Source organism: Anopheles ziemanni, chromosome 3, assembly GCF_943734765.1.
Source record: "Anopheles ziemanni chromosome 3, idAnoZiCoDA_A2_x.2, whole genome shotgun sequence".
NCBI lineage: Eukaryota > Metazoa > Arthropoda > Insecta > Diptera > Culicidae > Anopheles > Anopheles ziemanni.
The window spans coordinates 94,971,773-94,997,248 of NC_080706.1; the positions used below are offsets into that span (position 1 = coordinate 94,971,773).

Genomic DNA, 25,476 nt, shown 5'->3' on the forward strand with positions numbered 1-25,476 from the left:
GTAATCGTGATGAAAATTGTGTTCCCTTTTCTCATCCCACGTAGGAGAAACTCGACGAAATGAATGAATGATCCTCAATACCGCCGAAAACAAGTTAACCTTTACATATATATAGATTGCAACCTAAGCAAAACGTATATTGCGCTTAAACAAAAACATGACAGTCAGATCTAGGAAGTGAGCGACCACTGGAGGTTGCAATCCAAGCCAATCGCAGCTGATTGTGTGGAGGAGATACAATGAAAACCTAGCATAGCAAGTACAGAGATACATAAAAGGGAAAGAAGGAAATTGTGCCTTTCAAAAAGAGACGGAACCAGATACAACACAACATGAATAACAAAGCAAAACGAATATTTAGGAACGGGAAAAGGTAGACGTGACGATGTACGATTACCTTTGCTATTTTTTTTTTTTCAAATCAATATCTGGAACTGAAGAACGCGAAAGCACGTACGGCAATAGAAACGCGAAGAAAGGCACACCGACAAAATTAAACAATAAATTGCAATGCTCACTTACAACCAGTACAGTCTGGAACAATCGCCGACAATATCCAAAGGGAAAAAGGGAAAGAGAGAGAGATTGGAAGGGATAGAAGGTCGCGGAACCAGAAACAGAACAGATTTCATGCGGTTGTAGACGCGTCCTGCAGCAAGTAAAGTTTAAACCTGGTTAACAAAGATTATATGATAGAACGAATAGAACATGCCAATTCTTGCGAGATTTGTTATTCGCGCTCATCCCATTAGGGGACGTAGATGAACCCCGAAGACGCTCGAAGAGGGTGGATGAGAAGCAACTCTCGGTACGTGGCAAGGTCCTTCGTCTTACGACGATGGGGCTAGGGTAGGCTTCGAATGTACCCCTATCCCATACTGTACTTAAACATTTACCTGCGAAGACACTAGAGGGCAAACGATGATGAAACATTAGGCCGTCTTTTCATCGACTGATCGAAGGGAGGAATGAAAGCGCCAGAGAATGTTTTATAGCTGTTTGGTTCGAGAGACGCAATGAAAACGAAAGGGTGTGAAGGTTTGAAGGAAAAGATGGAAAACAAACTAATGTATGATTAATTTCATAATCAAAGACAGCGATGGATAAATGGCGTTCTTGGATTGTTTTCGGACGCAAAATACCAAACCAACGAGTTCTAACGATGGTGGAGAGAGAAGAAAACATTTGATCTACATTGTATAAACAAAAACCAAGATGAAAATGAAACCAATGTTTGCACACATTTCAGCTTGTGCAGGGCGAAAGTATCGCAATATTTAAAAAGATTAGGAAACGGGAAGAGAGATTTCACGATGTGCGCGTAGATGTTAAGTTTAAATTATTTATACAACGTCGGACGTGTGGCGGCTTGCCGGGAGCGATGCATAGGAGTTCGCATATAGGTTAAGCGGGAAGGAGTGGGGGGAAGGGAAAGGTCGCGAGCCGCGGTACACTTGTAAAAGAATCTCAATTGCAATTGATATTGACATCCAAGGTCGGGGCTAGGGAAATTTAGCGTAGGTTATAAGAGAACACACAAGAACAAATTGGGAGGAGGCGAATGCAAGAGGGGGAACCGGCGTTGTGGAGATGCTTACAGTCGCGTCTTAACATACACATGCTCTTGGCACGCGGAACTTTAAGGTGCAAGGTGCATTCGACCGAACCCATCGACGATGGCAAGGAGTTGGGAGTTCATACGAACCGTTACAAGATTAACTGAAACAATTTATAATAAGCATATTTTAATGTCGGTTATTAACAACATTAATTCTTATTACCAATTGGAACCAAAAAAAGAAAAACACTCACACAACACATCGACACCTTAACGCAAACACATACACAAAAAAAAAACATAATCACATAAGGAATGAAAGGATCAACAGGAAGTAACGAAGAGTACATTGTATCGTCGCTAGACAGTTTAATCACTAACCGGCCAGCACGTCGGCGACCCTTATATCATTAAGCAAGACATCAGACATGCGGTAAGGAGAAGTTAAAGAAACAGCAACAAAATTAAAACACACGAAGGAAAACCAACAATATGAAGCAAACTATACAGATTAGGAGCTCTATATATATACATATATATATACACATATAAAAAATATAAGAATATTGAATAAAACCTTCACCGTATTTGTTTTCATTTTTGTTCTCCTTCCGAACAGCAGTTAATTGTGTTCACAAAGTAAAGTGAAAAAAAGATCTCAGTGCTAATGCGGAAGGTAAGGTTTCCCTTGTGTCACGTTTGATCTCGATCGTTCAAAAGATCTAGGGACAAGAAATACACACAACGATACAATGTTAACAAAAAAATCAAACAACAGCAGGTCCAGTTTTTAAGGTCGAGGTCAACCTACCGGTAAAGTCTTTCTTATTGTCGTGTGTGTGTGTCTGCGACTTCTGTTATGCCCAGCATCCCTACAGGTAGGGAAGGAACCTTAGCGAATCATTGGTTGCGTCCAGACATGGACGTCCCTACCCCCCATTGGGAAGGCTAATGATTGTAGTTCAGTTAATGCGTCTACCGGCAGCGATTGTCGTGGATTGATGCAGGCAGCAAAGGTATAAAACGGGATGGGTCCGGCAGGAGCGCCGGTTAGTTGTGTCAGACGATCGATAGCGCAAAGATGGACGTTTCTATGATGCTGTTTTGTATCCTTACCAGCGGAATGTTATGGTTTCAGCGTGTTGGAAGTTATGTGATCGTGAATAAAGACAGCGGTAAGTTGAGCATCCCATGTGTGGGTTGACAAGAATTTGTTTTTAATTATGTAATTCAATCTTGCAGATGTTTATCCCGAGAATCCCTTGTCGTTCGGGGAAAGAGAACTTGTTGAAAACTATCAGGAACAGGTGCCTACTCCCCTGCAAAACTTGATCGTGAATAGTTCGCAGATGAAGAACCTGCTCGAGCTGTACTACTTGGTGCAGGTGGTACGATCCTACCGTCGGCCTGCATACCAGGAGCTGGCGGCCATTGCCAATGGTCTCTTCGAGCAGCTTATGAGAGAAGATCTACGGGACGAGCTGGTCAACATGCTGGCGAATGTCGATGGTTTCGAGGAGATCTTTAACGTCGGCGAGTACGCCGAACCGGATCCACTAAAGGAGCAACTAGCGAACGATTATCGTCTTCTTTTCCCGCTCGTGGCGAGAACGTTGAATGAGCTTCGAAATCCCCAAACGGATGGCGTTGACGTTCTGCAGGGAAAACTACGGCAGGCGATGGGCAACCTTCGTAGCATGTTAAACAGTTTGATGCACTTTGAAAGCGAAACGTTTGAAGAGATTGAGAAGGAAAATCTGATCGACAAGGCGATTGAGATGACTGAAGCGATGCCAGTTGAGAGCAATCCAGCGCATTTAGAGGAAACCATCTACGTGACGGAAATTCCGGCCGCTTCCGTGAAGGATGTTGTGAACGATTACGATCTAGTAGAAACGAAGCCTTCGCAAAAGCCGATGTACGGGAAAATGATAAAAGCGTTAAGTGAAAGTGGTGACGATGAAGAGGGCACGATTGCATTCCTTCCTAACGGGAACGAAGTAGTTTATGAGGTGGACCCTAACTCGGAGGAATCATCGCACGGGTTGGATGATGGGATGGAAAACAACTCACCGGGAGTAGTTCTGCTCACCGAGGATGCCAACATGGAGAAAACCAACGACCCGTCGATGGCTGTGGAAGGTAAGAAGCAGGAAGACATTGCAGCAAAGAATTGCATTACATTCTTTTCATTTTCGACATTTTCAACAATAGCAAAGGAAACGTTCTTTTGACACAAGTTTCCTTTTTTTACTACCGGTCTTTTACTGGGAGATGTGCATGAAAAGCTGAAAAACAAACTGAAACAGGCTTAACATTACAATCTTTTCCCCTTCTTCTCTTGTTTCGCTTTCTTTGCAGCCCACATACCGAAGGCAGTATCGGTAAAGGACCCGGAAATGGTCGCCCTTGTGCCCGTCATCGTCGAGCAACTGCGCGTGGGAAACGTAACTCCCGAGGAAGAGCAAACCCTTGCCGAGATCTTCGGAGAGCTGTGGCCTCTGATGTTGGCGGAGGCGGACCGTTTGCGTGCGGAATAACCGTTATGTTGTTGCTTTTTGATAAAGTAAACCTTTCCCATTCGATTGTCCTACCTGGAGAGTACCGTGCAAAAAGACGAAACGTCCGGAACCAGTTTAAGTTCAGACACTGAGAGAGAAGGTTCAATTGTTCCGAAAATGAAAGTGTTGTGTATCGTCCTGGTGATACTCGTGCTGCTAAAAGCGATGGGTGGCAGTCCTGCACATTCCCGAAAATGTGAGATTGGTGGAGGAGAAATAGATAGCTATGTTCACCATAACTTCATTCGCAAACTTATCGACGACTTCTTTCGTAACAAAATCATCCTTTAGCCCCAGCTTGGCAACACCTCAGATCGCCGGTATCCTACCGTGAGCGGCTACAGAGTTGGGGTCTCTACCCGAAGGTGTTTCGATACGGCACGGCTAACCATCATCGTGAGGCGTTGGCGAAGAAAAAGAAGGAACTGCACTGGGTGAAAAGACTTGTACGAGAATACGAGAGACAGGGTGATGAGTCCCGAATGCGAGCTTCGAATGAGATCGACGAGACCAACCAGTACCGTCAGCAGTACGAGAAATTTAAAGAAAAATTGGTTCAGAAAATGGAACAAGATGCGATGGAAATCCTATGGCAACACCGTTAATAAAATAGCATTTAAAAATGTATTTGTACAAAATGAAACAATGTGGGTGCATGTGTAAGAAATAACTAAATATTTTTATATGTTAGACATAACTAAGTATGAATAAAGATTGATAGTAAACAACATTAAACATGTGTTTGAATAGTAAAAAGAAAACCTTGGGAACAAGTTAACGGTTTAGGAAACATATTTATCTTGCTTTATTTCGTCTAATTTAGAATTGGTTACCATGACTACTAATAGCTTTCATTAGCTTATTTTCTCAATACGTTACCATGGTAACATACTATATATTATTCAAAGTAGGCATAATGGAATATTATTCGTGCGAATCGTATGTTTTCACCAATAACAACAACATAAGAGCTGTATTTAATATCATTTAAGTTCATCGTTTCTCTCAACCTCTATTGTGATTATTTGTTTCCACAAAGAGAAAAAGAAAGTTCAACATACAAGAAGTAGAACAACTTAATAAACCAATACCGTCAACACATCCTGGGGGCATCAACAATGAGTAGTAAACCCTGCTATGTAAAATTTTAAACGAAATCGGTTTCAATGTTGAAAATAATAAACTGAATTCAGGTAACACTTATCATTTATTTAAACATTAAATTGCACTTAGTTTAGATATTGTAAAAAGAAATCTAGATGGACGCAACAATCGTCATCTTTGTACAATAATATACAATAAGGAAAAGCTTGGTGTGTGCTTTCCGACCGGGGTTTAAATTAAGGTACTTATGGCTAAGGACTCGTTAAATATGCTCCACATATTCTGTCGTAACACCAATCACTGACTTCACTCGACGATCGAATTAATCTTCGTAGTCCTCCTCGCTGCTCGGTGTGTTCGGGGATGATTTCCGGTAGGCGAGGTGTTGCCTTTCCAGCTTTCGCTGCTGCTGCGTCGCCCGGTGTCGAGCGGCCAGGAGTAGAAGCTCATTGAACGAGGGATTTTCAAAGTTGTGCGCGTGAGCCTTCAGTAGATCCGCGCGGATATCTTCATCATCGTCGTCGTCATCGTCATCATCGTCGTCATCGTCATCACCCAGGACGCCCATGTAGTCAGCCTCGTCATCCAAGTACTCCGAGTCATTCTCCTGTACAACCGGTTCGTCCGCCTCCTCCTCGTCGTCGTCATCGTCGTCCTCTTCGAGGCTGGGATTTCCGATCTGCGCCTGAATCGCGGCCATAATCTTGGCCTCCATATCCTCGTCCAGATCGTCCTGGTCGATGAGCGATGCGGGGAGTGGGTTGGCTCGCTTAAACCGCGGCACCTCGATTGTCACCCGGATGGCGTCGGAATCGGAGTGCTGTCGCACGTGTGCGCTCATCTTCCGCAGACGACGTGCCTGCATCGCTTTCTGCCTCTTGTTCGCCGGAATCGCTTTCGCCTTTCGCTGGTAATACTTTTGCACGATCACGGCAGCCATCCGGAGGACCCGCTCGGGCAACTCTTTGTCGTCGAACACGATCGCTTTGGTGGACGCCCCGCCCTGGTACACTTTTGCGACGGAATTGTGCTCGACATCGTTACCCAGCTCGTTTCGAATGTCCTGCTTTCCGTGGCGTATTTCCGGCGACGCAAGAAGGGCAGCCAGGATCGGGTTTCGGGGCACGCCTCGATGGCGGCGTGATTCTTCGACGACCAACTCCCAGATGCTGCCGTAGAAGCGCATGAATGCTTCACGCTCGTTCGCTGTTAGAGTGTCTTTCCGCATGTGACTTATAACTTTCGGCAGCATCTGAAGCACATCCAGCTCGTCGAGACTGTTGACCGTTTTAGCTGCAGAACAAAATAACAAAACTCGTTAATTGATGATTCTTGATGACGACAATCTTTATAATTTTTTTTGTAAAAATGTAACTGAACGTAATAAAGCAGGATCTTATCCAATAAAGCAAATATATTGTGTAACACATTTAAAATAAAATAATGTTCAGGAACCAAGGAATATAATCGTTTTTGGTTTAATTTGAATTGAAAAAGAATCAAAATCAACAAGTCGTAAGAAACATTTAAAATATCTGAATTTTATGAATTCCATGTTTGTGAAACATCAGGTTAGGTAAATTCTTCATAAAAGGAAATTGTGTTTACCTTCTTTTGCAACTTGCACGTTGTTTTCCACTAACTTATTTCGGAAGTTGGTCAGTTCTTTGAGGGCCGCTGTTGCTGCTTCATTTGATTCCGATGTTGTAGATTGATCTACAGGAAGTAATAGAAAGATACTTTGTTAGTTCATTGAAACACATTTTCAAATTAACGTAAGAGACACGTACCTATTGCGTAACCGGAAATACTGTTTATCATTGCAATCAAGCACACAAACAACAATGCGTCACTGAGATTCAACATCTTGATGGATTCGGTTTGATTTAACTCGCTTAACACTTTTTATTCACGGACTTCTTATAGTATTCTCTTCAACCTTGCCTTTTTACTTTTTTACGTTCGTCACAGGACGTGGTTTCGAATGCAACTGATAGCGAAAGGATCGCTGCACGCGTTCTTAAATATCCTTTCCGATCGCCCACACATTCTTACCCCATCGTCCCACCGGGAAGGGCTCGTCTGGTATTCGAAAGTTGCCCTGCGCCGCGTCGCCGGTAGCAAACAACACAAGACCAACTAATTGAGGAGCCAGTGCGCTGCTGGTGAGACGTCTCGTTTCCGCCCTGGCAACGACCATGCCCTCTCTGTCTCGGCTGGCTGCTCCCTGCCCCTGCTTTCCGTGCACCTGATTTGTCTGCCGTGTTGAGTCGAGTCCTTTCGTCCTTTCCTATTTGTTTTCACCGTTCGAGTTTCGGAAACTGTCGCTAGATTCTCGTGTGCCAGACACCGAATTTCGTCGCTCGTGACTCGTATCCCGCGCCGGAGATAGCAGTGGCTCCGGAATAAAAGGGCTATACCACTGACATTTGCCCGGAAATGGTGCGGGCGCCAAGGTACGGGTTTGCTGCGTCGTGCGCACTTCCTGTCGGAACCGGGTCTCGGGTCCGGGGGTTTTCGACAGCACAAAACCAACAACCGTTGGAAAGCCTTTCCCGGTCGCTCTCTATTTCCCAAAAGTGGCAATTACATACCGGCACCGAACCGGAGGGATTCGATTACCGGAGAGTGGTCTGTGTTTGATTATTTGCCAAACAATACTGCGTGTCGTAAAGTTAGTTTTTGATCACCAAAACAATGGCGCTAAAAGCCATTTCCCTTCGCCGTCTAAAGTTCTGGCGCGGGGAGATCATTAGATGTTTTTTTGGGAGAGTTTAATACAAAATAAGGTAAAGGATTTGCGTTGACTAGATTTTATTTATGAAATGATGACAATGATAACGAACGCTATAGAAAAGATTTAATTCACCAGCTAACGCAAAATTACTGTGAGAAGTTCGTAAAAAGAGCGTTCCTTAAATTTTAAATACACAATAATCATGTGTTCCACATTACTTTATGGTTATTATAGTAAATCAAGATCACTTTATGTGCAAAATTACGTCAGTGGAAGTAATCGAAGGAAGGTTGCGTAACTTTTATTTCGTATCATATCCATTATGTCTCATAAAACAAGTGCAGACTCACCCTTGTTACCTCAATTTTGAGGACAATATTTTTGTAGCCCGTCCTATGAAAGAATCCTTGCCGGGAAAAACCCCAGTCATGACTAGTGATATTTTTGGGACCTTTTCGAGTGGTGCCCCACCCACCCGAATCTGTCCAGCCACATAAATTGCCTGCTCGCTGCAGCAGGTTCACTGCATTCATACCAAAGCCAAGGGAATCCAGGAGCACCTGAACCTTGCTCGAGGTAGTGCAGGACCATGATGATCGTTCGACTGCTGGTGACATGGTGACATTCCCGATGGGTACAAACCGCGTACACCGTGTCGCCTGTATGTTCCTTCCCTCTCGCACGATCTCTCTTTCCGATCCCCTTCTTCTTGCCCGTAACTGTAACGCCTCCTGGCAGGGATAATCGTTAGTGGAGTGGGCAAAACAAAGAGCCCAAACACTGGAGGTTTTTTATTACCCACTTGAAAACCGTCCAGACACGAGTCCGCGCAGCATTTCCCAGCACGGGAAGGTCTTGCGATCCGGCTGGGCTGGCAATTAGTCGCCGAAAACCACACCACACCGACGCGCCCCTACTCGGGGAACCTATGAAGCCTATGTGCTTCATAAATAATGTTTGTGGCGAGAGGTGGACACAGGTGGATTATGGCACCGAGCATAATGCGACACATTTTCGCTCCATTGTTGTGTGGCCCGGGGGTGACGACTGTTACGTAAGCGCCATATATAACCCGCCCATTAGGAAGGCCTCCGGGGTTTTTCGAATGGCCGGGCAGACAAGCTTTTGGGAAGGGCATGGTTCGGGAAGGGCAAACGATTGAAACGATCGCGGGTTCGACCGGCTACGGGGAGCTTTATTGAGGACCGCTTTTCACCAGAAGGAATGCCATCAGTAGGCCGGCACGGTCGCGATGGGAAGGAAGTCTCGCTGATGAGGATGATGATGATGATCACGGACGTGCGACACGCTGCTGTAAAAGTCCTGCCAGTGATCGGATCGGCTGGGCTGAAACTCGGCTCGGTCGTCGGTCGTCAGTTCGATCGCGGAAACGTCGGCCAGACTGTTCGGGTAGCTCTGGTAGGGAGATGATGGCTGCGTGACATAATTGACGTCCTGAACGATCGACGCCAAGGAAACGGGTTGCGCTGTAAGACCCTCCGAAGGGGTATCGATCAACGAATTGGTCTCATTGGTTGTGTTGGCAGGGGGCGGGAGGTCTGTAGCAGGTTGGTCTTCGATGACGAGTAGCTCGGTAGTAGTATCCAAAGCTGCAGCGGACGTTTCCTCTACGTCGTCATCGATCATTTCGTCACCGTCCGCCCGAAGCGTACTACGGATGGTACGTGGGGGACTCACTTTCGTACGCGCTGAGCCCCTTTTCCCCTTATTTTTCCTCGTCGATTGTTCACCCTCATCTGCTAGAACCGTTCCCTGGTGGGAGAATAAAAAACATTTCCGATCAAAATCGGGTTCGTCGCTTTGTGGCTCGTTGAAGTCTTTCGTACTCACCGAACCGCTCGATCCGCTCGGAATCGGATCGGCGAAGATGGACGGTCGTGGCTCGAGTGGAGGCTCGTTTCCATGGGGCGAGAAGCTTCCAAACCCTCCCGGACCGCTGGGATACGGAACGGGGAACGGAAAGAGCGCCATCGTTTCGAAATCGCCTCCTCCTCCCGGTCGGAAGGGAATTTTAATGTTTATCGAGGACCCACCGGACCAATACGGCGGTCCACCGGTGTAGCCATACCCACCGTAGAACCCATCGAACGACGCTGGCCGTCCAACGTCTATCTTCACAAACCCGGACCGTCGGGGTCGATCACTTTCGTCTTCGAGTGAATCCACCAACGTTAAGCCGGTCAGAAGTCCCAACAGACCGAGAAATCGGGCACCACGCTTTGCCCCAACTCGAGTCGGGGTTGCTACTGCAGAAATGAACTGTTTGTGACCGTTGGACACCTCAACTAATTCACCGGTAGAAACCACGCATCGGAACAACGTGCTTCCCAAAAACACCAGAACAAACCAAATGGACCGCATTGTGCGCGTGGATCAAATGCTGAATCGTGACTGAAGACCCACCATCGAACGCTGGGGCTTTTTCTCATCTTCCGCAAATGGGGGTGTAAAAGTGAAAGTGTTTTCCAGTGCCCGCATGCTGCTGATAAGCGCTGGAAATGCGACAGCATTGATGTAAAAGGGAGAAAATGGATGCAACAACCCGCAGCATGTTATCAGCATTGCCCACGAAAGCAATGGATGTTTACGAGAGAAAATGCACAACATGCTCATTTAATTGCGGAGAATTTACATTTTTTTCCTGATAATTTTGACAGTTAATTAAAATCATAAGATGCAGTTAGTGAACATTTTATGACTAAAAGCTGTTGTCGCTAAACATTAGCCATCCAACTGATTTTATTTGGTCGGCGAGAATGCTTTAGTTGCACTTCCAATAATATACTGTTTTTATACTTTTCTACTATGTCATTTAATAATGATTTCACAATGTCTTAAATTACATTCTTCAAACATCGTTCAAATGTTTGTAGTGTTGATTTATCGTCTCGTGTTTTGATGAATGTTTCAATGAATGATCGAAAAAGTCAACACGAGTAATAGAAATTTTGTCCGTGTAATTTCTTACTATTTTAATAACATTACTCATTCTAGCTAATAATGGTTAAAGCGATCCAATTGTCGATTATGTCATGAGAACGATGAGTTTCAACTGATATGTTCTTGTGATTATAAAATCTATTATCAGCACTCTTTAAACCAATCACAAAGGCATGAAAATAGAACGTAGAGAAGGCGTAAATTACATTTCGGTTAACGATATCTTTATTCGCAAAAAAAAAACCAACGACAAATATTCACAACTCGCGCACTCGTTCGTCACCTCTTCACGCCAGCACGATCATATCAAACTCTCGTGATAGTCCAGGGGATCACCGTTCTCGTACTGCAGCTCGATGTACTCAATAACGACGGCGCCATCCTCGTCCTCGGCGTTCGCGACATCGTCCGACGACTCGCCGGGTCCGATGTACTCCTCGTCGGTGCTGGACTCCGCCATCGCGTTCACGTGCACCGAGACGGATCTGCCCGTTGGGGGGGAGAGATTCGGGGTTGACGGGGATGAAAATGCATCCCGCGGCGGAGGGGAAGAGAAAGAAAAACATCGTTCGTGTGTCCGTGTGGCCTGGGCGTGCTCCGTGAGGTGACCGGTTCAGTGTTTTGCTTTTGGGGCGTTTCGGTTTTACTGGAGCCGTCAACAATGGCGTCCTGCTTCGGAATGGCAGTGTGTGTACGTATGTGTGTGTGTGTGGATGTACGTGTCACAAGACTAGATCTAAGCAGGCAATCGGTGTACATTTGTTTTAATGTTAGACTTCCGAGAATTTCGCGATAATTCCATCGGGTTACCAATTGGACCTATCTATATCCGGCATGACATTGACGGTGGCGCTGGTTTTGTGAATTTCGTTCCAATTTTGTTGGCCAATTCGGTGATGGTTGAGGATGGCGATGGCATGAGAGTGGAAGGGTGGAAAAATGATGATCATTAGTTTCTACGGCTACGGATTTTGGAGAACGAACAGTGGAGGATCTGGTCGGGGTCACTTACCGTTGCGTTGACCAGTGGCTCGACTCCCGTTGATCTTCACGTTGAACGGAAGTCCTAGAGCTGTTGGGACGACAATAGTAGAAGATATTAGGTCAGAGCATGAGTAACATTGCATCAACGATCAAAAATTATATGATAATTCTATCCCAAAGGGCTACTCAAAACTTTTGACAACCCTTCGACTCACTTGTACCGATTGCTGTTGGAATGCTGAAGCTTGCTGGAGAGTATCTCCAACCGGCGATAGGTGGAGGATAGTATCAACGAAAGGGGTGTCGCTGCGGCCCACAGGAAGAGGCACAGGAAGCTGGAAAACCAGAGTCCGTTCATCGGATCCATGATGTGGTGACAGAAGAGCATGCGCAGTGCATCGAAGATGTCGAACAGCGGTCGACAGCTGGCACAACGGTCATGCAGCACGACGGTCGTATAGTTCCGGTAGGCGTCCAGGTGCGCCCGGAGCCGCGCTCGGTAGAGATCGCTTCGGTTGAAGCAGATTTCGGCCGCTTCACCGTCGAGGAATGCCTGGGCACTGCGGAGATGCGAGAGACTCTTGTTGACCTGCGTCGCCCAGGGGGAGAGTTGAAGCTCCAGCGCCGTCAAGTGGTACACGATGTCACCGCGGAGTTGTTCGAGCGGCACGAGCAGGGACAGCTGCAGCCGTTTGGCTCGAGAACCGAGCGTGGTCATGCGACTCGAGGTGGCTACATCCTGGATTTGGGCTGAAACGCGCTGCAGCTGGTCGATGAACGTGAGCACGTCTTTGTCGGGTGAGAGTTGCGTCAGCTCCATGCGCGTCCCGGTGAGATTGAGGTCGGAATCGGTTAGCATATCCTCGAGGATGGTTTGGATGCGCACGGTGAAACCTACGAACGGTTCCTCACCCGCTCCGATACCTTCGATCGCTCCGGTTAATCCTGACCATTGGCGATGATCCGCTGAAGAGGTGGAGGACAGGTTGACCAGTCCATCCAGCTGGAAGGTGGCGAATGATCCACGACCCTGCTCACACTCGTTGAGAGCACTCGAGAGCGATACTTGCACAGGACGGGGCCACTGAGTGCCGTTAGGACTGGCCTGACGTAGCAGCTCTCCGATGATCCCATGCTGAGGTTCCTTCGGGTATATCAAACCCGGTTTGTCGATCAACTTCTGAAGCACGGTATAGCTTGGTTCGTTGTACAACGGATGGCAGATGAACACCTGCCCGTGGGCTCCCAATAACATCTCGAGCATGGCGAACCCAGACAACGCCAAGCTGGCAATACAGATGCACACCGCACCGAGAATCAGCGTGATTCCGGCTTTACTGTCCGCGTGACAACAACCACAGCTGAGCGCACTCAGGAGGATCAGCGTAACGAGCAACGTCATAATGGTTGCGGCCAGTCCAGACAACCACAAAATCGCCCCGATTTCGCGGTACCGATCGAAGAAGCTGTCGGAGAAGTTTGCCGTCCGGTTTACTCTGGCCACCAGCGCTCCCACTGTCTCCGTGAGGATGGCCACACTCGCGTGCGTCTCGTTGACGAGCTCCTCTAGGTGCTCCTGGATACGGTCGGCAGCGTCCTCAGTGGCATTCCGTACATCTGCCGCATACCCTCGAAAGATGGACCTCGCCGCCGTGAGCTCATGTGTCAGGGCGTGCATACTGCTGTTCTTTCCCGCCTCACCCATCGCCATCAATTTGGCGAGCGTTTTGTCGCCCTGCAACTTCCTTAACCGCTCGATCAACCCCGTGTCCTCAAAGTTTCTGATACGCAAGGTATCACAAAGAGGCCGATCGCGAAAGGTGCACTGTCGTTGTAGCACCGACAACTGTATCTGCAGCTCGTCCAACCGGTACTCGGCCTCGTACGAGATTTTGGCCGCCCTCGCCAGAGCATCCTGCAGCAGATGGATGCGACGCGACAAGTTACTGCTGCTCGTACTGATATCGATGATCGACTCGAATATGATGTCGATACCGGTAAACAGCGCCAGGTGGTGCTGAATCGGTTCGCCCAGCAGCTTGTCCACACCGTCCAGGTCCTGACGGATGCGCTCGGTTGCCGTCGCCAGACCCTCGGTTATCACGAACCGGATCTGAGCTTCGGCGTCGTGCAGGAAGGTGGCCGCGTCCAGCATCGACGAACGCACTATATCTGGCGTCTGATCGATGGCCGACGCTATCTGTTCGTTGGTGACAAACATTGCTATCACACCGGCACTGGAAAGGTACGATTAGACGATTTCAACGAAAATGATAACGTTAAGTTAAACCGCAGTTCACACACCCCGTCTCCTAATCTTATCGAAAGCTTCTATACCTTAATACCTGAAAATTTTTGCAATCTACTTACATTAGCAGAAGAATGATGACCTGCAACATGAACCAGAGAAAACTTCTCCGACAGTGCAGCGATTCCTCGAGGGAAAGTTCTTCCGCCTGAATGATGGCGTCCACCGTCGGACCCGGATTGAGATCATCGTCCGGCTCTTTCGCGCAGCCCCACGCGATCGTGTAACAGAGTGGAATGAGCGAGATCAGAAAGAAGATCGCTATCAAGCAGATGTAGCCCGATTCCACCTTCAGTGCCTGCGAGCGAAGAGTTTTATCATTGCTGATGTACGTTACCGTGCTTTATAAAAAGATCTCCATCTCCTGTTGGCATACTCACCTCAAGGATGAGCTGAAGGAAGGACACCTTCGTGTGGAACGCATCGCGCAGCAGCTCTAGAATGCAGTAGACTTTTATCAAGACTTGACGACCCGGACCCCGCACACGGCAGCAAACAGGGTTGTCACGAGAGGCAGCGTGTGGCAGAAGCGACTTACCTACAGGCAGATCGTAGGGTGTAATGTAGGACAGGAACGTGGAGAGATAGGAGAACACGAACGATCCGTGGTGAAGTCCTAGCGTGGGAATGATGTAGTTCTCGGTCGCCACAGGCTCCGGATAGTCCTGTGGCACAATTGTCGTTTGCTCCTGAGCAAATCAACCGGGTATTAGTTAGTGTACCGGAGATAACGCAATTGAAACTTTGTCTACCTTTGAGACGTACTCACCATCGCTTATCAACGAAGGCAGTGCGCAGTGCAAAATCTCTTCCAAACCCTTTCTTGGAAGATCTATTCAATTGACGACATTCGATGTACGGTTTACATTTCTGTTTTGGGATAAAATCAAACCAAATGATAAGACACATTCGCAGAAATATTGTGGTTACTGTTTTTGTGACATCATCAGGCGTTTATCTTTGTTATCAAGTTCGCAGAAACCACCGTGTCCTATGGTAACTGTATCGGTCAAGATACCACAGAGATGTGTCGTAACAAACTCTACCTCGTGTGCGATAAGCATATGTCAGTAACAGGCAAGGCTTATCGACAGGTTGTTGGATAATCTTGTCTATACTTGCAAAATTCAGAATGCTTAGATCAAAAGAAGAAAACAAAGCCTACTCCTCAAAATACTCCCCTCCATCTGGTGCGTCGTTTACAAAGTAAGAGTTCAACCCATAACTTATCACAACTTTATAAGAATTTACTAAGCCTCAAAACAGTCCACGTCCGTTTCGGTATCACATTTCGCCGAGTGCACTTTTTGGTCAGCAAGAACTTCGTACGACTTCACTTGGGTCAGATTTGTTAACTTGCATTTGCACGCGGATCCTTTCCTATATATCACTTTCCGCCGAGTGGCTGGCTGCCTTCTTGAAGCAATACTTTACCGATATCATTTTACCAACGGCAAACTCAATCGATAGTATATGGATGTCATTCTGAATATTGATCTTTGAGGAAACGCAGGGCAACCACGCGTTCGGTTGTCTACACTTATCGCCACGGACGCTTCATATGAGCACATGCTTCTGGGGATGGAGCAATGTCTAGGAGTATGGTTTGGATCTTGGGCGGTCAATTTTCAGTTAACGATTAGCCAACGCGCTTCAAGATCGATTCGCTTCGGTTCAATAAATGTTGCAAGACCCTCTTTTAAAGACCGAACTGCAGCATAAATGGCTCGCTTGCACACGCACCGGACACGTCGACTGGCAGGGGCGCTAATTAGATTATGCCCACAGAGGTGTTTATTGAAATCATAAAAAAATGTGGTTCTTTTTTAAGCGAGTCAACGCGATATTCTTGAAGGTCCAATAACTCCCTCGTTTGATCCCGGGTTAGAGGTTGAAACCTACGTTCAGCGTTTATGAACAGAGATAAACTTGATGGAAACAGCTACAGCGGGTTATAGTACACTACCGAAATCAATCGCGTTCTCCCTCGATTCTGCCTCCGTTGAATTGGCTTGCGGTAGTATTTTCCATTGAGAATGTATCCCTAAAGCACAACGCGATGGAACTTGTATGAAACCACTCAACTTCAACCGAACCGCGACGGCTTCTCGTTTCGAAAGACGGTGGAACACTGGATCCACCGAAAAGGGCTTTGCTCGTTCAAAGCAATACCAGGTTGCAATTCGAGTGCGCCCACGCAGATCGACGAAGTGCTGGGCCGAATGAAAACGACAGTCTCGAGGGGCTGGTACTAGCAACCGGATTACCTCAAAGTACACTCTACTCGAACGATGCGTCGCACGTGCTGCAGAGTTAGAACATTTGGTGAAATTGGAACCACCCCACGGCACGGACAAATACACTCGGACAACCTGGTAGCTGTTGTTGTATCGTACACTTTATTCACACGTTTGGAAATGCTACTCCAACATCGACGCACAAAAGGTATCACAGAGCTTACGACGGTTGGTGCGGCGTGAAGTAGAGGGCTTTGGTAAGCATCGACACGATGCACGGCATCTGCTTCATCGCGTCCATCCTGGCGTTGTCCGGCACGTACGACCGGTAATCGTAGGCGACCCGGCGCGAAACGGTGGTCAGCAACTGCAGCAACTCCATCCGGTCGCCATTCTCGGCCAGCTCCGAGCTGAGGGACTGAATGAACCAGGAACCGTTGGATGGATTTCGCCACGAGTAGTGGCCCTTGTAGGTGGAGTACATCACCAGCAGGTCGGCCATGGTAGGTATGACGTATAGTAGCGACGGTGGACCTTCCTTAGTCCCCCGTGCGTCCACGGTATCCGTGACGATCGAGTCCACCTGCAGCAAGACACCCTCGTCGAACTTTTCCCCTCGGCACGCTTGGATGAAGAACAGCTTCGGCTTCCCGAGCAGTGAGGGGCAGGCATTGCCCAGGAACAGCTCCCACAGCCGGTCGACCTTGTAGGTGCTATCACTCGCGTGCAGCACATCCTCCGAGCCGTGGGTCATCACCACCACCACCAGGCAGTCATGCTGCTTGTGATCCACGTCGGCGATGAGCTGCAGCGAGGAGAACAACTTCTCCCGAGACAGATCTTCGAACACCTCCACCTGAAAGTGTAGCTTCTCCAAGGCAGCACAAATTTTATCCCTATCTCGGTTGCTGCCTTCGCGCTGCTTCATCCCTCTGAACTGCACTTGATTGATAACGACGGCGATTCCGCGTCGTCGGTGCCGCATGTTGTATGTTGTATCATCTGCTTCGCCAACCGGTTGCGCCGGGCCTGCCACTGAACTTCGCACATTAGTTATCAGCGTTGACCTGCGATTGGACAGAGTGTGATTGACTACCAATGTCTGGCCCCCGCTGACAGTGGGTGTGTTTGGTTACTCACTGGCCCATCATCCTAGTATCCACTTCGTCCGGCGTTTTGTGGTTCGACCCCATTGCACTCGATAGTTCCGGTAGCGCACGTAATTTCACTTTCTGGCTTCCTGTATGCGACTGAACTGTCCTGCCTTATACCATCGGGCCAGGTAGTAGCGTTGATAACAAGCCAGCTGACTCAACATCGCGCGATAAACGTTATCTAGCACGTAAGCATTCGCGGTCTTTGTATTAGCTGTCCGCAAAACGACGGCGAGAGTCATTGATTGTATCGGCAATGTCATTTGGTGCGCGATAAAATACACTTATCAGGCATTGGTTCGTTCTGAGAACCAATGGCTTTGTCGTTGGGAATCCATTGGAACATTTGTTTCTGTTAAAAAGATAAAAACAAAGCCATAGAAAGAATGGTACGATTAAATTGATAGAATAACATCAGTTTTGAATAAAACTGTATCTCATGGGCATCAAACAATTTTCAATAAATGATTCCGAACGTTCAGAAATTCAGTTGCTCGATATGCATTTTCAAATGGAATTATTTCCAATGAAACATAACCATTCAAAACATTTCATGAAACATTTCACCACAGCACAGGGTGCTTTAGAAAACTATTTCTTTCACTCTCGATATTTATCCAAATACAATGCAAAAGATTTATTTTAATCAAAGTCACTGTCCCTATGACAATATCAAACACAGAGACAAATACTTTCCTTTACAGCTGGGACATCCTTTTCAACAAAATAAAACTTTTTAGTTAACATTGATGTTATCATAGGTATTTGTAGCATGCGTTTGCCCTCAGGACCGGAACGCATTGAATACTTGAATACGACTTGATATGAAACATCCGTCAGCAGCGAAAGAAGCTCCGTTTGTCGTATGTCCCTGCTCAGCACGTTGCACAGCGCTTGGATGAACCAAGAGCCGTCATCTTTATTCCGGTACGCAACATATTCGTAGTACGACGCGTACATCACCAACAGATCAGCATGCATGGGAAGGACAAAATTTTCCTCGTTGCAAGCAACTGGAGCGGCATCCTTCTGAATTACTCCGTCCTGGTCCTTCTCTTGTAGAGATCCTCGACACGATTGAATGAAGAACAGCTTAGGCTTCCCTATGAGTCCTGGACAGCGGTTTCCGACGAAATTTTGCCATAATCTGTCGACAGCGAAATCGAATCCTTCAACCATTATCTTTTCTTTTCCTCCGTGCGCCATCACCACCATCACAAAGCAGTCACTATCGGTATGATCTTCGTTAGCCACTTCTTTTAGCAAAAGCAATAGCTCCATTTCCTTTAGATCATGTTCCACTCGCACATCAAACTGCAGGCTCTTCAAAACCTTTTCGACGTCTTGAGTATCCTTTTCCGAACCATCTCTATTCACTGTATAATTTATTACCAATGCTTTGCCTCGCGATCTATGAGACGTTTTGTAACACAGGTCGTTTTCTCCAGGGGATTCCATTTCAAGGAAAGGTTTCAACTATAGTCGCATGTATTTTCGGGATACGACTGTGTTATGCTTGAAGTTGGCTCAATTTTATATCATTTTGTACAACGCCAATCTAATCAATCCCGTGATAAGGATTAATTAAAAACAAACAAAATTTCCAGAAAGCTTTTGGTTTATTATCAAGTTGAATTCAGATTCACTTTTTATCGGAACTAACTAAGCTCAACCTATGCTGCATCATTGCTGTGACGCCCGGGCAAGATTGTGTCTCGTTCGCCGATAATATGCCGATAGTAACGTCTAATATGCTGGATATCGACTGATATTGCGTCCTGGCTTGGTCGGTACGACGATGTCAGGAGAATCTCGTCAGTTTAAAATCTATTTGAATTTCCACAGCCACACAACCCGTAGATAAATTTCTAAGTAAAACCATTCGTTTTTTCGAATAACTTCATAATTATAAAGCTGACGAAACCCTCTTAGCTGTGTTCGAGAGGAAGATGCTCAGGAGGAGTTTTGGCTCGGTATGTGAGGAGTGACAATGGAGGAGCCGATATAAGCCGATATATAAAGTCTTTGTCCCTATGACAATATCATAAACATAAACATATGGAGTTGAAGCATGAAATTAGCCAAACCAATCTAAATTGGAGGCGTGCGTGTTTGTTCACCTCCGTTTATTTATCTTTTAAGCACTATTCATTACTTTCCTTTACAGCTGGGACATCCTTTTCAACAAAATAAAACTTTTTAGTTAACATTGATGTTATCATAGGTATTTGTAGCGTGCATTCGCCCATTTGACCGGAATTGCGTGAATATTCGAATACGACTTGATATGAAACATCCGTCAGCAGCGAAAGAAGCTCCGTTTGTCGTATGTCCCTGTTCAGCACTTTACACAGTGATTGAATGAACCAAGCGCCTTGTTCTTCATCCCGGATCGCAACATATTCGTAGTAGGTCGCGTACATCATCAACAGGTCAGCATGCATGGGAAGGATAAAACTTTCCTCGTTGCTCCCAGGTGGAGCGGCATCTTCCCCATTTTTCTTCTTTTGTACTGGTGCCGTCTCTACAAGAGATCCTCGACACGCTTGAATGAAGAACAGCTTAGGCTTTCCTTTGAGTGATGGACAGTTGTTTCCGACGAAATTTTGCCATAATCTGTCGACAGCGACATCAAATTTTCCGACTTGTATCTTTTCTTTGCTTCCGTGAGCCATCACCACCATCACAAAGCAATCACTATCGCTATGATCTTCATCAGCCACATTTTCAAGCAATTCCAATAGGTCCCGTTCCTTTAGATCAATTCCAACTTGCACATTAAACTGCAGTTTCTTCAAAACCTCTACGACGTCTTTAGTATCCTTTTCCGAACCAAGTCTATTTTCTGTATAATTTATCACCAATGCTTTGCCTCGATATCTATGAGACGTTTTGTAACAGAGGTCGTTTTCTCCGGGGGTTCCCATTTTTAGGAGGCTTTTTCAACTGTGGTCGGTTGTATTTTCGGTGCACGACTGTGTAATACTTGAAGTTGGCTCAATTTTATATCATTTGGTACAACGACAATGTTATCAATCCTGTGATAAGGATTAATTAAAAATAAACAAAATTTGCAGGAAGCTGTTGGTTTATTATCAAATTCAATGAAATTTGCATGTCATCGGAACTAATTATTTATACAATCTCAATCAATCACGACATGTGATCCAGTGTAGAATCGATTTGAAATTTCACAACCACACAACCTGTAGATACATTTCCAAGCAAAACTATTCTTTTTTTCGAACGGCTTTATAATCATAACTACTTTTTCCTTGTTGATTTCTTTCATATAAACTTTAGCAAACATTGCACTAGATCTTTTATCCTTGTCACTTAAATGATTAAATGCTTACTTGAAGTATATACTTTTTATTGATCCCATAGATCTGAGAAACATATTATTGTGGTGCCTTCTTGATGTAATTCTCGGTCACATCTCGCACCATCAAGTCGACAAGTCTGTCCAGATCATACTTGTGCTGCCAGCCCCAGTCCTGGCGAGCCTCGGAGTCGTCGAAAATCTGCGGCCACGAGTCGGCAATGAGCTGCCGGCTGTCGGGGCGATAGCTCACGTGCAGCTCCGGGATATATTTGGCCAGCTTGTCGACCAGCTCCTCGGGCGTGAACGACATGGCGGTGACATTGTACACCCGGCGCTTTAGCTGCTCCTCTGGGGCAGTCATGAACTCCAGCAGTGAGCGCAGACAATCCTCGATGTACATCATCGGAAGGCGCGTGTCCGGCTTCAGGTAGCATTGGTATTTGCCCGTCTTCAGGCCCTCGAAGAATATCGCAACGGCGTAATCTTTACGTGAAACACAGAGAAAGAGATTATGAGTTTACTTCTGAGGACATCAAATAGAAGGCGTTTGCCTAATCTTACCGGTCGTGCCACCGCCAGGAGGATCGCTCGAGATCACACCCGGAAACCGCAGGCAGCGGAAGTCCAGCCCAAACTTGTGGTGATAGTACTCGCCCATCAGCTCGGCGTGCACCTTCGACACACCGTAGATCGTCCGGGGACGCTGAATCGTAACGTTGGGTGTCGGACTTCTGGGACTATCCGGACCAAAGGCACCGATCGTACTCGGTACGAAGATGCGCAGTTTGTACTGCTTCGCCAGCTCGAGCACGTTATGCATTCCCTCGATGTTGACGCGCACGGCCAGCGGCACATTCTGCTCGCCGATCGCGCTGAGGAGGGCCGAAAAGTGAATGATCCAGTCCACCCGGTGGTTGACGACAATCTTCTGCAGACCCTTGAAGTCCAGAATGTCGGCAAAGATGTACGGGCCACTGTTGACGATCGCGTCGCTCGGTTTGATGATATCGGACAGGATGACACTTTCGTCGCCGTACTGACTGCGAAGCAGTTTGGCACACTCGACTCCCAACTGGCCAAGTCCACCTGTGGGATAATATTTAGTACTTTTGCATTACAGTCAAACATGAACGATCAATTTAATACACTCTCTTATTTGTCCAGCTGTAGCTAAATTTCTTTTGCAAAATTCTCAGTAGCTTATCTTATCATTGTCTGCCCAATGAATAGGGGTAGGAGTGAATTTTTTATAATTTCTAATGAAGCTATACGCATGAAACAACTGATAGAATTAATGTTTCTTATCAATTCCTTAATATCAGGCGGGTTCTCGTGAATTTTGCGAAACTCCGGTGATAAACCAATTCTTGGTAACGTGCGCAAAACAATAAAAATATCTTAGATGTTTGACTGTAAATTATCAGATCAACGCAGATTCTTAATCGACAACTCCACAATCATTCGAATACAATAAGCGATTTAACTGAAGGGACACACCGGTCGCACCACTAACGTCACTGTGTTCCTCGTCGCATATTGATAAAACGTGTTTCCTCCATCTCATCGTTCCACGAACTTGACGCGCCTACTACGTTTGCCGCCAAAGAGAAGAAGGTCCGTCAAACAACTCCTAAACCAGCTTCGGTTGCTTAGATACCACAGTCTCGCCTAGCAACGCCAACCATCCGCCCGCACGATACGCACACGCTGCTAACCTTGCACCACAATTTACGTTCAATTGAGCACTCAATTTAGCTCAACCCGGCCGGGTTTCCTCGCTCTCACATTCCACTCCACTTTATGCTGCGGGTAACGAGAACCCATTGTGGGGCACACTTTCTCGTTGACTCTGGGTCATGTTCCATATGTGTTGGAGATCTGGACTTACCTGTGATGAGGATCTTGGGATGCGTCTTCCGGTTTCCGTTTGAAAGCCATCGCAGCTGGGAACCTTCCTGAATTGGGTGGCGCTGTAGCTGCTGGCGTAAGGAACCGCCAAGCGCGAGCCCTGCCCGACGTAGCAGCATCCTTGGGCGGTGAAGGAAAAACGACTAGCGACCGCTGGATGGAGTTCCCGAAGCCGTACCGGTGCAGATTCGCAAGAGGCTACTGTTTAGGAGCTTCTCTCTGGCAGGACTCGTTTCACTCGTCCCGCGGAAGAAGATATGAGAATTTCGCAAGAGACAAAACCGCGATTCGCTCCAAACTGACCCAAGAGAAAAGGGAAGAAGAAATCGCGAAAGAACTCAAGCACGATCAGGTGAGGATGGTACGATCACTTCGGCGTGCTTGATAAGAGGAATGATAAAGCGAACACGCGAAGGAAGTGAAGAAGAAGAGGAGCTAATGATGGTGTAGAGAGCGATGAAGAGAAGACACAAACACGCACACACACGCACAGTCCGACGGGTGCGCAATGGAGGAAGGACGAAACGACGTCGAGATTCGTCGCACCGTGAGATCGGTCGAAGAGCGCGAGTCCGTTTGGGTCGAGTCGCGGATTTTGACTAACGTCCCCTTCGGGACTGTCTCCTTTCGCGGGCAGCGTGTTCTCGTGTTTGGTCGAACCGGGTGGTGTCGCCGTTGTTGTTGTCATGCCGCACTTGGATACCCCCCGTCCTCTCTCGGACGATCGGAGTCCTTGCCATCCCCTTCGCCACCAAACCTTGCGGCGCAACCGCCGTTCGCAACTTTGTCAGGCCCGCCAAGTCTGAGGTTTGGCGGGTGTGATGGCCTCCCTTACTCATATTACTGTCGCCGCAGCTAATTCATCCTCCGCACGTGCGAGAGAACGAGAAAGCTCGTCCGCAAGCGAGGGGTTGAACGGCGGTGATATGATTTGATCAGCGTTAGAGTTCCTCTCCAGGAACCGCTTCCTCCCTTTTTCCTGCTTAACCAACCGGTCGGCCTTGTGTCCGGCAATGGCAACAAGCCCCCAACCCCGGGGGTTCGATGCAACAACGCACAAATTCCCTCACTTCCTCGCCACTTGCTCGAGGGGGTGGGGAGGGTGAGTTAAGAACAGGTTCGTTGCAACCCAACGAAAAAAACAAAAATGAGGGACTGAAAGAGACAACTCAACGATCGCGCTTGCATTAGCATTTTTGTTGTATTCTATAGTGCTTTAGTGGAATGTTTAGTTGCCAAACGGCGTCGTTAATGACACTGGAGAAGGTTTTAGCAAAGCCGGCCAGAACGCGGTGTCAATTGGTCAAAATTGTTTCGGAAAAAATCTAAAGGATTAATTTAATTCACAACTGAATTGTATAATTTTGAATTCTTCGTTGGATTAATTTTTTCTTCGTTAAATATAATTTCGTTATGTTGGGAAACATTTTCAAATGCATGTTCTACCAGTTTAAATAACAAATCAAATATTAAGTTATAAACTAAAAAGGACAAATCGCTCAATTACCAAAACTAAAAATAAAGATTTATTAAATAGGTTGGCAAATAATGCGTAGGCAAACACGACCTGTTCGTTATTTAATTCTTCCTTTGCACGTCTATTTCACATTTTTGAAGTACTTCCGACACCTTCAAAATACGTTGGACACACCAGCGCGCGTGTCCCTTTGTGCGAAATGCAGTGCATTTAGAGTGCAAGCCGTGCACGTGTTGTCAAACCGCCTCACCACAAATCATTGATGACTTCAATGTCAGCGAAACGAAACGCATTGGAGCTTGCAACCGGATCGCCAAGGGCTTGCGCGACGCGTCGAAATGCAAATGCATATGATTTACCTACGCAACCGCTCGCGGGCGCTTCTTTGCGCTTCGAAACAGATGACATAACAGAAAGAAAAAAACGTCTCCTTCCTGAAGCCAAGGTGTGTGGTTCACTTGGCGGAAAATTGTTCCACCACATTTTTTTTCCTTCTCTTCCCTTGCGTGGCGTCACCAAAAGCTGTAACTAAAGATCAGTTGGGTCGATCTTCTTGGGCGAGAGATACAGCTAACGGTAGGTAGCTAAACGATGATGCAATGGTGCCGGAGTCGCATTAATCGGGGCTAAATACAACCCAAAATGGCACTAATTACAACACGATGAACATCGCTGATAACGGGAAGGCGAAGGGAAAAAGCCAACAAACATCAAAATCAAGGGTTTGTCCCGCCATAAAGGCCACCGTAATCAGTATGTTTTCCACAAACCGTCCACTTGTACTAGGGTGTATGTTTTAGTAATGTTCGTTCCCATTACCAGCAAAACCCTGAAGGTTAAACGTTATTTATTTTCCTATTCTATTTTCCATTTCTTCCGGTCAACAAATCATCGGTTCAGTTTTCCTTCGAGTATATTTATGGTTTATCGCTCGCCAGTGCGCATTACGCATTGGGGGTTTGGAAAATCTCGTGCATCCTTCGCCCTGCTTCGCCGCTGTCAATCAGGTGTCGCACGGGGAGTTATTTTTAAGGCATCGTCGTTTATGCTGCGTATCGTTCGATGATTGACGTCAGTGTACCGGGGCGTCACGGTGGGAGTGGACTTATTGTGGACCAACTATTTGCTTCAGTTTTACATAATTGTTTCGTTTCTGTTTTTT

At 46.6% G+C, this 25,476-nt stretch overlaps 7 protein-coding genes across 7 annotated transcripts; 1 reads left to right on the forward strand and 6 right to left on the reverse strand.

The window, feature by feature from the left end:
* Window positions 1-2,639: 2,639 nt before the first annotated feature.
* Window positions 2,640-4,098, forward strand: LOC131285904 (uncharacterized). Its single transcript, XM_058314758.1, has 3 exons — window positions 2,640-2,733; window positions 2,801-3,700; window positions 3,920-4,098. Exons 1-3 carry the CDS (start codon window positions 2,640-2,642, stop codon window positions 4,096-4,098), a joined length of 1,173 nt encoding a protein of 390 aa, XP_058170741.1.
* A 1,447-nt stretch (window positions 4,099-5,545) lies between these two features.
* LOC131285906 (uncharacterized) lies at window positions 5,546-7,089 on the reverse strand. Its single transcript, XM_058314759.1, has 3 exons — window positions 7,014-7,089; window positions 6,832-6,939; window positions 5,546-6,516 (listed from the first exon to the last, which is right to left on the reverse strand). The coding sequence occupies exons 1-3, from the start codon at window positions 7,087-7,089 to the stop codon at window positions 5,546-5,548; spliced, it is 1,155 nt and encodes a 384-aa protein (XP_058170742.1).
* A 2,101-nt stretch (window positions 7,090-9,190) lies between these two features.
* LOC131285907 (uncharacterized) lies at window positions 9,191-10,342 on the reverse strand. Its single transcript, XM_058314760.1, has 2 exons — window positions 9,812-10,342; window positions 9,191-9,733 (listed from the first exon to the last, which is right to left on the reverse strand). Exons 1-2 carry the CDS (start codon window positions 10,340-10,342, stop codon window positions 9,191-9,193), a joined length of 1,074 nt encoding a protein of 357 aa, XP_058170743.1.
* An 880-nt stretch (window positions 10,343-11,222) lies between these two features.
* Window positions 11,223-15,656, reverse strand: LOC131285908 (prominin-1). Its single transcript, XM_058314761.1, has 7 exons — window positions 15,648-15,656; window positions 14,752-14,902; window positions 14,594-14,664; window positions 14,276-14,511; window positions 12,121-14,142; window positions 11,934-11,993; window positions 11,223-11,406 (listed from the first exon to the last, which is right to left on the reverse strand). The coding sequence occupies exons 1-7, from the start codon at window positions 15,654-15,656 to the stop codon at window positions 11,223-11,225; spliced, it is 2,733 nt and encodes a 910-aa protein (XP_058170744.1).
* A 1,014-nt stretch (window positions 15,657-16,670) lies between these two features.
* Window positions 16,671-17,643, reverse strand: LOC131285909 (caspase-like). The gene is made up of 2 exons (XM_058314763.1): window positions 17,591-17,643; window positions 16,671-17,517 (listed from the first exon to the last, which is right to left on the reverse strand). Exons 1-2 carry the CDS (start codon window positions 17,641-17,643, stop codon window positions 16,671-16,673), a joined length of 900 nt encoding a protein of 299 aa, XP_058170746.1.
* Window positions 17,644-18,276: 633 nt separating this feature from the next.
* Window positions 18,277-19,062, reverse strand: LOC131285910 (caspase-7-like). Its single transcript, XM_058314764.1, has one exon. It carries the CDS (start codon window positions 19,060-19,062, stop codon window positions 18,277-18,279), a length of 786 nt encoding a protein of 261 aa, XP_058170747.1.
* Window positions 19,063-21,005: 1,943 nt separating this feature from the next.
* LOC131287293 (L-threonine 3-dehydrogenase, mitochondrial) lies at window positions 21,006-22,956 on the reverse strand. Its single transcript, XM_058316327.1, has 3 exons — window positions 22,818-22,956; window positions 21,491-22,015; window positions 21,006-21,412 (listed from the first exon to the last, which is right to left on the reverse strand). The coding sequence occupies exons 1-3, from the start codon at window positions 22,954-22,956 to the stop codon at window positions 21,006-21,008; spliced, it is 1,071 nt and encodes a 356-aa protein (XP_058172310.1).
* Window positions 22,957-25,476: the final 2,520 nt, after the last annotated feature.

Bases quoted from the DNA above. Each gene is read 5' to 3' on its own strand.
- LOC131285904 (XM_058314758.1), top strand. From the start codon at position 2,640: ATGGACGTTTCTATGATGCTGTTTTGTATCCTTACCAGCGGAATGTTA. The intron at 2,734-2,800 runs GTAAGTTGAGCA...TCAATCTTGCAG, and splicing joins GATCGTGAATAAAGACAGCG to ATGTTTATCCCGAGAATCCC. The intron at 3,701-3,919 runs GTAAGAAGCAGG...CTTTCTTTGCAG, and splicing joins CCCGTCGATGGCTGTGGAAG to CCCACATACCGAAGGCAGTA.
- LOC131285906 (XM_058314759.1), bottom strand. From the start codon at position 7,089: ATGTTGAATCTCAGTGACGCATTGTTGTTTGTGTGCTTGATTGCAATG. The intron at 6,940-7,013 runs GTACGTGTCTCT...TACTTCCTGTAG, and splicing joins TATTTCCGGTTACGCAATAG to ATCAATCTACAACATCGGAA. The intron at 6,517-6,831 runs GTAAACACAATT...TTTGTTCTGCAG, and splicing joins CGTGCAAGTTGCAAAAGAAG to CTAAAACGGTCAACAGTCTC.
- LOC131285907 (XM_058314760.1), bottom strand. From the start codon at position 10,342: ATGCGGTCCATTTGGTTTGTTCTGGTGTTTTTGGGAAGCACGTTGTTC. The intron at 9,734-9,811 runs GTGAGTACGAAA...TTCTCCCACCAG, and splicing joins CGAGCGGATCGAGCGGTTCG to GGAACGGTTCTAGCAGATGA.
- LOC131285908 (XM_058314761.1), bottom strand. The intron at 14,512-14,593 runs GTGAGTATGCCA...CTTCGCTCGCAG, and splicing joins TCCTTCAGCTCATCCTTGAG to GCACTGAAGGTGGAATCGGG. The intron at 11,994-12,120 runs GTGAGTCGAAGG...TCGTCCCAACAG, and splicing joins TCCAACAGCAATCGGTACAA to CTCTAGGACTTCCGTTCAAC.
- LOC131285909 (XM_058314763.1), bottom strand. From the start codon at position 17,643: ATGGGGTCGAACCACAAAACGCCGGACGAAGTGGATACTAGGATGATG. The intron at 17,518-17,590 runs GTGAGTAACCAA...GTCCAATCGCAG, and splicing joins GATACTAGGATGATGGGCCA to GTCAACGCTGATAACTAATG.
- LOC131285910 (XM_058314764.1), bottom strand. From the start codon at position 19,062: ATGGAATCCCCTGGAGAAAACGACCTGTGTTACAAAACGTCTCATAGA.
- LOC131287293 (XM_058316327.1), bottom strand. From the start codon at position 22,956: ATGCTGCTACGTCGGGCAGGGCTCGCGCTTGGCGGTTCCTTACGCCAG. The intron at 22,016-22,817 runs GTAAGTCCAGAT...ATTATCCCACAG, and splicing joins TCCCAAGATCCTCATCACAG to GTGGACTTGGCCAGTTGGGA. The intron at 21,413-21,490 runs GTAAGATTAGGC...TTTCACGTAAAG, and splicing joins TCCTGGCGGTGGCACGACCG to ATTACGCCGTTGCGATATTC.